At 42.0% G+C, this 13627-nt stretch overlaps 1 protein-coding gene across 8 annotated transcripts in view; it reads right to left on the bottom strand.

Moving 5' to 3' along the window:
* Window positions 1-13627, bottom strand: part of how (protein held out wings) — a 170472-nt gene that overhangs the window by 37217 nt on the left and 119628 nt on the right. For all 8 annotated transcript variants that reach the window (XM_083134461.1, XM_083134460.1, XM_083134466.1 and 5 more), the window contains exon 3: window positions 1379-1495. In XM_083134461.1, the coding sequence (XP_082990587.1) occupies window positions 1379-1495 (117 nt within the window). The remainder of the gene's footprint in view (window positions 1-1378; window positions 1496-13627) is intronic.

Here is a 13627-nt window from a genome sequence, read left to right as displayed (position 1 = left end):
TAAAAGAACATAGATGCATATAAATAAACTACAATACATCGAAGTAGGCAGTTTTGATTTATATTATATTATGTACCATTTATAGCTTAACTAAGGTAAGAATACCCCCGACACCTTTTCTCGTGCCTTCTGACAGTGCTGCGCAATTTGGCAACGCATGAACACGGGAACAATGCAAGCAGCTGATTACATTACTCACGCTCCTTCAGTTCGCTTACGGTTGAAAATTCTACTACAGTGCCACAGGGGTATTCTTAACACGGCCAAGCTGTACTCCCTCACAATCCTATATTTTAATACACAGATAAAGAAACAGTGACAAGATGGGAAAGAGAGAGGAAATAACCAAAATGAAAAGATGTGTAAGAAAGATGGATAAATAGAATGAAGATAGGAAGGAAAATGAAAAAAGCAGTAAAAAGTTGAGAAGGTATAACGAAACAGATGCTGAACGAGAAGAAAGCATAAAAGAGAAATGGAGAGAAAGTAATTAAAAGAAAAGTGAAAAACAGAACAGGTAATTCAGAATATAATACACTACATTCCCGTTTAACCGAATTTCCGGGTTAACCGAATCGCTATATTATATATAAATCAGAAGGTAAAAGGAAACACTCGCCGGACAGTAGAAAAATTCAACATTTTCGCTAACTTCGTAGCATCATCGGTGTGAGGAGAAAGAGCCGGAACCGGAAGTTGTGGCCCTGCAGAGTTGCCAGGTCCCCATCGAAGAAGAAGCGGTGCGTAGAACAAAAAAAAACACTGTTTCGTGTATATATAAAAGTTACTCGTGCGCGAAAGTGTTTTACGCGAGAGTTCTTGAGTTAAATAAATGACTACGTATTATTGTAAGCTTTTTGTTTATGCCTACATGCTGAAATACATATGTACTGTATATCAAAATACTGTACGTAATATAATGTACGTACTGTACGTATATCAAAAAACCTTTCTTCCGGTTTAACCGAATTTTCGTTCAACCGAAACACCATCGGTCCCATCAAATTCGGTTCAACAGGACTGTAGTGTAATGCAATTCTTTTAGCCTTTTGCGAGACACTAGCCTCGATATCGAAATTTGAAAATACGTGCTGCTCTTAAATAATTTTATATCTCGGAAACTACAGTTAGTAGAATAACCAAGGGTGTCTCGTTCTTTTCAGTACAGATGAAGCTATAACGTCATGCAAATAAAAGGCACGAATTAGTCTTAAATCTTGGCGTGTTTTTCTCTAGATATCAGAGATGGTCGCCAGTGTTGTTAATATCTATAGATAACAGCAACCCACACGGCAGTTCACGTTAATGCTCTAATAGGAATTTTAAGCGCATGTAATTTTTCAGAGAGAAGTTTTACGAAAACAGCAAATGCACTTACCTTCTTCTTGTCCCTCATGGAACCCCTCCCCCGCACCATTATCTTGCACCCCGTTTCCTGTTCTAGTTGCTTCGCCGTCATACCTCGAGGACCCAATATCCTCCCGACGAAGTTGAACTGCAAAGAGAAAAGAGTGTATTTAGAATGGAGCGTTTCTACACAAAATGTACAAGAGGTAACGAGGTTAAGAGAAAATTGTTTATTACACATTATCACGGCTAACCTGTGTCTAGTAACAAATGAAGCTTACGTTCTCTTACTCGTAGTGCCGGCCTCCGTGGCGGAGTGGTTAGCACATCGCGCTACGACGACAGGGGTCCCGGTTCGAATCCCGGTCTGGGCATGGATGTTTGCGAGTGTTCATTCATGAATTTCATCACGTCATCACTCATCTCCATCTTTGCAATTAGCCTATAGTAGCACAAAAGCGAAGTAAAATAAAGCAAATCAATCCTACTCGTAGATTTGCAATACTGGCCAGTCGGCGCAGTGTTGCCACATAAAGGGAAATTTCCCTTTTGACAGAAATTCGGAATAAATTTAAAGCGAAAAGGGAAATTTGATTTGATGTACCACATTTCAATAACATTTGAAGACATAAGACGCAATACTAGTCCAGATTATATTACTGTAGTTTCGAATCCATAATTTTTTGTTGTTTTTATTTCTCATTTCCACTCTTTTGAGAATGGAAATGAGGAATTTTTCTATTTTGTTTATTTAAGTCTTTTTTTCTACATCTTCGGTTAACAGCGACGATGAGGATGAACTGTTAAAATAGGTGATGGATCAAACATGATCGTACATTCAAGCCTGAACAGGATTCGAACCTAAGGACATCTGGTCTGATAGCCATGAGGCTGGATATAAGCACTATGTGATTAATTTGTCTAGCATTTTACATATATACGTACAAGGGTCGCCAAACATTCTACAACTACTTAATTGTTACGTCATTTCTTTAGACGAAGGGAAAAATTAGGTGGAAAACGCAATTTTCCCCTTGACAAGGGAAATTATGCCCTCACAGTGTGGCAACACTGGGTCTCCGTGCCCGACTGTTTTTACGGGCAGTTCTGCAAAGCTGTGCACACTGCCAGCTGCGTCCATATTTACTAACAATATTACCCCCTCCACGTTACAAGTGTGAAAACTGGAAAAAAAAATGGCAAATCTACCGAGTTGGAAATTCGAGGAAAACGATAATTCAGCACAGCATGTAGTGGAACAATAAATACTATGGGAAGATTTGGCTTTCTATTCAGCGTCGCTTTTCAGTCACTTTTGGGTAATCGCGACGATGAGGATGAGTGATTGAATGCGATTCATGAAGAGACACTAGCAAAAAACACACATGCTCAGCTCGATACTCGAACCCGGGAACTACGGTGGCGGGAAAGACTTGTATGGGAAAATGATTGAGTACTTTTTATTTCATCTTCATAAATATGATATAAAAGCAGAAGGCTGTACCTCAATAAAGATTCTCTCCCCCCAAATTCAGGACTCGAACCTGAGACCTACGGCAATCGAACAGGGTTCGAAAACTCATTCTCCGTTCCAAAAACCTCTTGATATTCGTAATATTGAAATATTACATTTCCTTTTAGTGGAGGCGACTGGGTTCCCAAACTAGGGAGACAAGGTGCCAAAGCTGGGAGGAAAGGGGAGGAGGGAAGGGCAGTTTACTTTCACAGTAGGTAAGGTTTAGCATACTGCGGGGACAAAAGTCGCAACCTGTCCCCCCCCCCCAATCATCCATCGCCACTGACTGCTTAGATTCCCTTCTAGAACATTCTTCTTGGATCTTAGTGTCTAGTTTCGTGGCTATAATAGCTAATTCTCCACTACAGACATCTAGACAACAGGAAAAGCAAGTCACCAAAAATTCACGTGAACACTCTCTTTAGACTGACTACCTTCTAGATGAAATTCTTCAGAATTTCGACTATAATAGGGAATTTTAAAACGTATTGGCCGGATTAATCCAAATGTCCAGCATTGTCTTAAAAGAGTTTTAAAATAAAGCTCGAAAAATGTGAATTAGGAATCTGTTCTACACTGTCAGCGTCGTCGTAATTTGGTTGGCTCACACCGCATATTTCTTACCGGTTTCTAGCCAGAGCTGCCGAGATATATGGAGTATTATTGTACACATTCCAACACATTGATATTGGCGAATCGCAACTCACGAATCCACCAATCAACAAAGCCGCTGACGTCATCTTACTCGTAGGCTCGCCAGTCAGCTGGAGTGAGATCTTCCGAAAAATAATCTGGCCTTACCGAAAATTATGCCAGGACAGAACAGTTCCGTACGACCTTGCACAAGTACAAAGTATCAGAAAAAAAGGAGTGTGTGCATTCCTGAAATATTTCAACAATCACAGACGCAGTTTAATCAACAAAAAAAGAATGGATGAACCGCCCATGTCGAGTTGACTCTGGTAAGTGTCAGTTTGCTTTGCTCTGTTTACATTTCCTGCCACAGGTGCCTCTGATAGCGCCTGTTACGTTGCGATAAGAAGTTGTTTGCGCTTTACTGGCAGATATCAGGACTACTTTTTTTTCCCTTCCAATGTTTCTGTTGCGGCGACAAAGCGGAAAGAAAAGTTTGCTCCGCGAACGGCAGTGTTATGTAACAATTGAAAGTAGAAACGTGTACCAGATTAGAAACAGATCGCGCGTAAAAAGAGTGGGGAGTTAAATGCTCATGGAAGTTGCCAAACGCTCACGTTGACACAGGCGGCACAGTGTGTGCAGGGGCGTATTAACGATTTTACTCAAAGGGTGGTTCCCTGGGACCCCTGGCGTCGAGGGCACACTCGACAAATAAACCTTATACAGTACAGTGTATATGCATGTATACAAATAAATATACAAATAATATTTTTCTTAATTGTGTCACACATGTACATGTACTCACCAGTGGCGTAGCATGGACATTTCGGGTGGAAACGCCAAGTCCGAAGGAAGAGTCAGCCCTTTCTTGCTTAATAATTTATTTATGGTATTAGTCGCCACAGGTATTATTTACCTGAAGCAAGCTGGGTTTTCAATAAAACCTCATCATTGCATGTTTTAGCTAGAAAATTAGATGCCTCACTATGCCACAGATGTTTTGAACTCTGGTGTTCTATACCTTTTTTTATATCTTTCTGCATGACGCAAGTCATTAAAAACCTACCTGAATCACAAGCGCCTCTGCACAACAGTAGACGTCATTGTTGTGGGCGATCCAACTACTGATTGATTTGGTTTATTTTACTTCGCTTTTCTACCACTTTTGGTTAATTGCGAATATGAATATGAGTGATGATATTGATGAAGGGACACTGACAAAGAACACCCGTGCTCACGCTGGGATTTGAACCAGGGACCTCTGTCGTCTTGGCGCACTGTGCAAAGCAGAGTGGATGATCCAAATATCGTACACTCTACTGACGTAACAGTGCCGATTAGTAATTCAGACCACTGTTTATTACATCTTGAGAATGCTGATAAACATTTTAAAATAATTTTGTCCAGAGACCATTCGATGTTAAGAGTTTTCAAATGAATGCTAAACATTTCCATTGACACAATATTAAGCAGTTAGATAATAACGAAAAAATACAATAAAAAAAATAATAGTTTTGCGGGTTAAATGGTAGAGCAGCAACACGCTGAATTTCTACCACGAGGACTTCACCAACTTACTTCACAAAAACTGTGTTGATCTTTTAGTTTCTAATGCACATCGCTGTTCGTGCGATAAATCATACAATGCAGTGACCATTAAGAAGCAGTATATTTGAGATTGGTAAAGTTACGTCAGTCAGTATTGCGTATTGTAGCATCACATAGCACGAGTTGCATGAGCGCGAAGAACGAAGAACCGGGTAGGAATTCTGCCGCTGTCGTCTGCTTCAGAAGGCAGGAAGGGTCACATGAACCAATCACGGTAGACCTCTCGTACTCTGGAGTAAGAGAGACCATTTACGCGCGTGCTGTAGAAATGGAAGCTTTCCCTCCATAAAGGCAGCAAGGAATATAGGAGTCCTGTACGCCGAACCTGCTCGGCGTCCGGCCGGGAAAGGCATTGAAAAGAGATGCTAGAACGAGTGTTGAGAGTGGAGCGTTGCAAGCGGATCGCGAAAAATAGCCATTAAAATGCCATGAAGGTCAAACATATATGAAATTAGTCACGTTTTACTTTATAATCACAGCATTTAAGCATTTTTGAAATTTTAAATCTGGGAACGCCGGGCGTACGGGCGTACTATAACGCTACGCCACACACATATGTAGCAAGAAACGCACTTGCAGCAAAAAATGCTTTGCAAATAAGTTTCCTGAAAAATTAGCTTATTTAGCCATTATTTTAGTTGGCATTACCTGCCACGTACGCTCTCTTTTCTGATTCAGGGGCGGACGCAAGGCCCGTCTCAATCTCGGTATTTTGGGAACACAAAAGTTTATGGGAAAATAATGGAAAATAAATACATCGTAGTAAGTCGTTTTCACTAGCATACACTAATTATATCTACGTAGATCTACAGTTTAACATGGAATCCGAACCATGCAAACTGATCTCTAAATTTTAAGGAACATTAGGGTAGATAAGTAATACAAGTGCACCAAAATGGGCGTTTGAGGTTCAGCACGATATTCTTTGCTCTCTACAGGGTTAAATATCTGAAAACCAATAAAACCTACGTCAGTCATTAGTTGGTTTATTCGTGTGAAAGGGCGTTAGCATTTTGAACTTCCAGGAAAGGAAAAATTTGACCTTGATACTGACTACGATGTAAAGGAGGCAAGGCAGTGTTGCGACTTATGACTAGAAAGCTTCAAACAGTATGAAGTTGTATTTTCTTATCGACAGGGCTCTGAGCCTTCAAAACGTCTGGAAAGGAAAAGTCTATTTGAACTGCATCTTAGTAGTAAATATATTTCATACATATAAATTATGTAGACATATGAACGGGAAAAAAATAAAGCAGGAAAATGAAAAATTTTGAAACAAGAGGGGAAAATGACAAATACGAAAAAAGAGGGGAAAATGACAAATACGAAACAAGGGGGGAAAATGACAAATACGAAACAAGGGGGGAAAATGACAAATACGAAACAAGGGGGGAAAATGACAAATACGAAACAAGGGGGGAAAATGACAAATACGAAACAAGGGGGGAAAATGACAAATACGAAACAAGGGGGGAAAATGACAAATACGAAACAAGGGGGGAAAATGACAAATACGAAACAAGAGGTAAAATGACAAATACGAAAGAAGAGGTAAAATGACAAATACGAAACAGAGGGAAAATGACAAATACGAAACAGAGGGAAAATGACAAATACGAAACAGAGGGAAAATGACAAATACGAAACAGAGGGAAAATGACAAATACGAAACAGAGGGAAAATGAAAAATACGAAACAGAGGGAAAATGAAAAATACCAAATCGAGGGAAAATGATTAAAAACACCGAACTAATGAACAAAAAGTAGAACATTCCATATCAAGACGAAACATCTAAAAAAATGTTATGGTGCCTTTCCTGTGTCAATACTGGTGTACAAACAGTAAGGCATTTCGGATCTGTTTGCAAACAAAATAAAAGCTGCTATTACAGCGACATTTACACAGAAAATGCACCTGGAAAGCTTCCTTCAGCGTAACGGCCTGGTTAGGAGTAGGGGGAGGGAGACAGTTATCGCGTCAAAATAACCCGTGCGTTCGATCAAGTAGGAAAAACACAACAATCAATTCGATCGGAAACCTTCACAAGGAAAAGTGAGACAAAAGAACACCACAAGATCGGTTCGTTAAGTTAACGGGAATGCAACAATGAGGGTTAAATTACATTGTTGGATGACTCGGAACGTCATCGAATCCCCGCCCATTGCGAAGGAATTCCCGGCCAGAGGTGGGGAGCGATTTCTGCCGCCAGCTGATTCCAATTAGAGACGTGACTCGTGAATGCGACGTTGCCACGTGAGCGCACGTCACCAACTGATCTCGTTTCCAATCTGCTTTTTCTCTCGGATTCTCCACTGAAGTGTTGCCACCTTGTTGGAAATTTCACCTTCCAAGTGTTCGGAAAAAAAATCCTTTTTCGTCTGGTTAGCCTTTACGGGGAATACAAATATCCCTGTGCACATTTTTCTTTTTTAACTTGCAGCTCGAATTTAAGTTTTACCTTAAAAAAAAAATTAAAACTCCCGTGACGCAATATCAGTTTCAGTCAGACCCAAGGCCTAGTAATATACGTTAACGGTCTGATGGTTTGTTCGTGCATAGAGTTCCATCGTCGACTTTCCCTGGCTATCGAGATGAAATGCTGTACCAATTGATTTTGTATCTTGGCGTTCTCTGGGATCGAACCCGGGGCCGTGCACACCAAAGGTGAGAGCGCGTTCTGTATTTTGTTAACATTTGCTAAATTCGTCACTTTTGACCTAATTCTTTCGTAACTAAATAAACGCCTACGAGCATTAATTTGTGACCCATTAAAAATATTCCACACGAACTTTTTTTCTGTGACATTTCGACATTTAATTTGCACCAGCGTTTCTACCATAAATTCCTGTTTTAACAAAAGAGTGGTTTTTTTTTTTTTTAAACAATGTTACACACTATGTGTAATGGGGTCACTGTCGTTCGGGTTTTTAAAAACAACAAATAAGTTTTGGAAAATCCGGTTTACATAACCAACGACAAATTGCGAATTCTTTCCAGAAATGCACGTACATGGTAAAAGGGGACGGATTACTATACAGATTTCAAACAGTTTCGAATGCAACGTCAAATCTATATAATCCGAATATCCATATAATTCTGATCCGGATAATAGGCAAATTTGATAACCGGAAATATGAAATCAGGGCATTTAGTTCGATTGTTACTTAGCGTCGCTTTTCTGCCATTCCAAACATGTGCGTTCGGAAGGGGGTAAGGGGGGGGGGGCGGTTTCGCCCCCTGGAAAATAAAAGTCAATCAAAAATTATGTATTTCACACATATAATTTCATTTTAGCCACAATAATATGTGTTAATTATTGCAGAACACCATCAATTCAAATTAAAGCAATGTTTTTTAGTGTTTTTTTTAGGAAACACTATTTTTGGGGTTTCTGCCTTGTTTGCACCCCCTGGAAAAAATCCTGCGGACGTCCATGATTCCAAAGCCGAGATTCGGGTTCCTGGCGTTATAACGTGCTGTGATAACCATTCTGCCACGGAAGCAGGCGAAATTCGGATTACAAAATATCCAATAATCGGATAATATTTTATCCGGATTTGTCTAGCCCCTGGCCTGGATGTGCCGTTTCCACGCACGTCACTGGCTGTGATGCAAATACACTCACGCACTCAAGGATTCTTACTTCCGGCATCCAAGAACACAAGTGGAAGAAGGGCCATCTGGGCAAAAACATGTTGACGAAAAGTTCTGACATTAGAAATAGCCAACATCTGGAAGATCTGGCAATCTTTCTATTCAATTTCGCAAGAGAACATTCACTAATTTCTCTTTTTCCAACAGCTATCCCTAAATGTGTGGGTCAGGAAGCATTATTGCTTCAATGAAGAAGAAACATTCATCATTTCTTGCGTCGCATCGCATCGCATGCTCGGAAGCGATGCGACACGAGCAGGCAACGCCGCACAAGCGAGCTTCATTTGGGTAACCAGATTCTTTCAGGGTTGCCAGGCTGGGAAAGTCCACGCGAGGTGTGCGCAGTGGTATCAACCGTACAAGAATTCCTCTAAATACGTCAAACCGGGAAAAGGAAACGTTGCATTATTTTGCTTCGGCAACAATAGCAAGAAAGATCAACAGAATTGCAAGTTGTTACATAAGTGTGCTCACTGCTCTACAGAATAAATGTACATATTTGAAGAAATAAAAACAACACAAACTGCGTAACCACGATTTTTAGAGGGTGATGTGATTGAAGAGAGGTTGTAACTTGTATTTTCAGTAGTCTGTGCAATCATTTATCATCTTTTCGACTGCACTGCGTCTCACATTAACCTGAACGCCACAATTGCGAAATCCAACACTTTGCGGGCATGTAACCACGAGCGTGGGGTGTGGGGAGGGTAGTTGCCCCCATTAAGTCTGGTCACTTTTGCTTCCTCACTATGCTAAACCTTCTGCACGAAGGGGAAGTAAAATGTCCTTGCCCCCCCCAGTTTTTGCACCTTGCCCCCTCCACCCAGTTTGGGAACCCAATCGCCGCTACTGTCACAAGCTATAACGGCATTCAATAATGATAATTAACTACAACGTATTACTTTGCGTAATTCCGCCCACCTAAGGCTGTGGTTTGTATCTAACTTGCACATTTATCTTTGTGAAGCATGGCTTGTCAATCAGGGTTGTTAAAAGATCCAAAAACCCATACTTTCTAAGGGGTTCTATTATGTTCCGCTGCAGAACCATAACCTTTTTCTAGCACAATTCAAATTCGGTCCAAGTTCCGTATTGTTTCATTGAAAAAAAAAAAGGTCCTTGGACCGTATTTAAATTGGTCCGGAGAAACAAATTCCTGGACATACTTTACAGATAAAAAGGTTATTTGCGGTCAAGAACTCATTTATAGTTGCTGACTTCTCTCGTGGACCGGAATTGAACTTCCTGGTGTCATTTCTTGCTTGATGTTTATTAAAAAAACAACTTCAACTTTGTTATTACCCGTGGTAATCAAACTGGTTGTTAAAACAATAATTTCCACCTCCCTCTTTCAACCCTACCTATGCCCGCGTGTTCGGACTATACCAGTACGGGGAAAGGTGCTTTAAAAAGGTAACAGCTGCCGATTCGGACCCGGCCCTTTTTCTCAATCTCGACACATCTAGTGATTTTCAGAATTTGCGGGTTGGCCACACTGCGTGCGAACATGCTTGGAAACTTTCGAGGAAAACTCGTGTTGTGTTCCGAAGGCAGCATCTGTTTGAATGAAGGCTCGTGCAAGCAACATATTGCACCCCCTCGCGTTGAAAATAATCAAAAAGGCTACTTCCGTCGACGAAGACGCTGGCATATTCCGAAATTAACCCCGGCGCCACGTGCTATGCGTGGATACACAGGAGCGAGCATATCAATCATAACACGTTGATGACGGGTCAATAACCTGCACCCATGGCATTCCTTGTGTCCAGAAAGAGAGTCACGTGTTCCCACGGGAAGGCGTGCGATGCGCCTGGCGTGGGATGTTTACAAGCAGTGCTTGGTGGGAATTTTATACCTCGTCCAGTGAATAGAGTAAGGAAGCCTGTGTTCGTGGTTAACACGGGATTTGTTAACCATGATTTGAACGCGACAAGTGTTGCCAGATCAATATTGATACGTTAAAGACCGGTATACCAAATTCCCCTGAACGTATGTACCCAGGGTTAGCGAGCTTAAAACAAAAGAGCTTACAAAGTCGTTTTAAGTGTTTAAAATATACTTTTATAATTGAATAGTAAACGCAGAGTGGAAGTGTAAGTATTATCATGCAAATTGTCCATCACCATGCTAATTCAGTTCATTTTACCCAATAAGAGCTTCAAGTATTGAAACTAAATGCCAGACTACACTTAGGATGGAAAAGAAAAATGAATGCAAATAGTCATGGACAATTTGCCGAGCAATACTTGTGCATCAGACTGGTTCTACATTATACCTGTTGTAGGGGGTGATCAGTAGCGTGCCCAGGATTTTCGAAAGGGAGGGGTTATGTGTATATTTTTTAATTAGTCAGTCCTCATTTTGCCATATTTTCTGCCTTTGACTTTTTTTTTAGAAATACTGGACCAAAAGGGGGATGGTTATAATCCCCACCAACCCCCCCCCCCCCTTGGGCACGCCACTGGTGATGATGTTCGTGAGACTTCTCCCAAATCGTTCCGGGGCAAATATGTGTTATAATTGTGCAAGAGCGAGGTTATGACGTGTAGGTATTGGGGGGGGGGCACTATTAGAGCAGACATTCGAAAGGGAAATTTTGCTCCTAGAAAAGGGATTTTTCTCACTGGCTGTGGAAACACTGACGGGTTCAGATACGCTCTCACCATTACATTTGCTCGTTACTCGAACCTGTAACCTTTGGTGTCGACACCGTGATTCGACCACTCAACGCGATCGGCCACAGAGGAGGCAGTAACTAACAAATCCTCAATTAACATTAGAGTAATTGACAACCAAGTCTAAAAAGTAACAGTAAACTTTTATTAAATTCACAGGCGACAGCATCCCCATGACAGAGCGACGTTAATCAGCTACTGGGTTTCAAGCTGCTACATTCCCCGATATATCGAGAGAGAGAGAGAGAGACTGACCAAGAGGCCAATACTTTTATTCGTCGCTCCTTTCTGCATATTAAATTTAATCTCTATAGCTATACTAGTTCCCGAAATAACCCTGCTATGATGTGAATAATTCCATCCCTGGCCCCAGTGCTATTTCCGCTCTTCGTAGAAACCCACATGACCAGATTAGCAACCTGACCTATGATGACCCACGAACCGCCGACCGTGTTCTTATCTCGACCGAGACTTCTCAGCGAAATCATCCACGTAGCTTGCGTTCCCTGGCAACATTGCTGGAAAGCTTTACAATGATCGCCGTGTTGCATATTGCGTGACGTCACTCACACAGCTGCTGCACACACGACACTGCGGTTAGATTGCATTGCACTTGCCGAATCGCCTGCCCGGTCATTCGGGACGGAACTACCAGGCAACAGGCACACGGTCGGTCATGCATGGGAGGGCGGGGGGAGGGGGGTTGGCAAACAAGAGGGCTTCTGTCTACATATTTTTGATCCCCCTTTCCCCAGTACATTTACGAGCTGATCTGTCAAAGAAGTCATGTTTAGGCACAAGCATCCAACACTCGCTTCATACGGACTTTTTGGTTTAAAACTCGCCAAGCCTGACGATCTAATGCTAATGTAAACAACCCCTGGCCAGGATTGGCGATCCAACGCCAGGTTTAGGCAACCCCTGGCCAGGATTGGCGATCCAACGCCACGTTTAAACAACCCCTTGCCAGGATTGGCGATCCAACGCCACGTTTAAACAAACGCTGGCCAGGACTGGCGATCCAAAGCCACGTTTAAACAAAACCCTGGCCACGATTGGCGATCCAACGGCAGGTTTAAACACACCCTGGCCACGATTGGCTATCCACCGGCAGGTTTAAACAAACCCTGGCCACGATTGGCGATCCACCGGCAGGTTTAAACCAACCCTGGCCACGATTGGCGATCCACCGGCAGGTTTAAACCAACCCTGGCCACGATTGGCGATCCAACGGCAGGTTTAAACCAACCCTGGCCACGATTGGCGATCCAACGGCAGGTTTAAACCAACCCTGGCCAGGATTGGCGATCCAACGGCAGGTTTAAACCAACCCTGGCCAGGATTGGCGATCCAACGGCAGGTTTAAACCAACCCTGGCCAGGATTGGCGATCCAACGGCAGGTTTAAACAACCCCTGGTCAAGACACGATCCAGCGGCAGGTTTAAACAACCCCTGGTCAAGACACGATCCAGCGGCAGGTTTAAACAAACCCAAGCCAAGGCTGGCGATCTGTCGCCAGTTTATACCCTGACTGAAGCGGAAGATCTAACGCGAATGTGACCCTGTCTAAAGCAATTTATGTATAGCCTGCATGGATTAAATCCTGGCCAGATTAGACCCTTTACCCCCACTTAGTCCTGGCCAGAGCAGACACTTCTTTCGTATTGAAAATCTACATTCGAAGTTTTTGAAATACGATCCCGAACTACGGCACTTACAAGTGATATATTTATTTAAAACAACGCAGGATGTTGGAATTGCAGTTTTCTTTTGTTTTGAATTTTGTTTACCATGAGAAAGATCCCACGAGTTTTGAAAATTGGTTAGATTTATCAATCTCTCTTACTTTCACTTAATTTCAACTCTCACCGAGCATTTCCTTTATATATTTCCCCATGGAGTTTTCTAAACTCAGAAAATAAGATTTGTTTTACAAATAATTTTGTACAGCGCGACTGGTATCGCCAAGTTCTGAGAATATGACAAAATGTCCACGTCCTCAACACCACACGCAATGCAGTTCACACAAACAACCCAGAAAGAATCCTCAAAAGATCCTAGAAATGACATCTGGGGTACCAGGTCGTGTGAAAAAAATGTGCAAGAGTACGACCCAAATGTCACGCTTCATTAAAATGCACCGGTGCTCCTTGGCGGCGACTGTCGGACAATGAAACTGCTATTTAGAC

This window comes from Lepisma saccharinum, chromosome 13, assembly GCF_977018435.1.
Source record: "Lepisma saccharinum chromosome 13, izLepSacc3.1, whole genome shotgun sequence".
NCBI classification, from domain to species: Eukaryota; Metazoa; Arthropoda; class Insecta; order Zygentoma; family Lepismatidae; genus Lepisma; species Lepisma saccharinum.
This window is presented reverse-complemented; position numbering and strand designations above follow the sequence as displayed.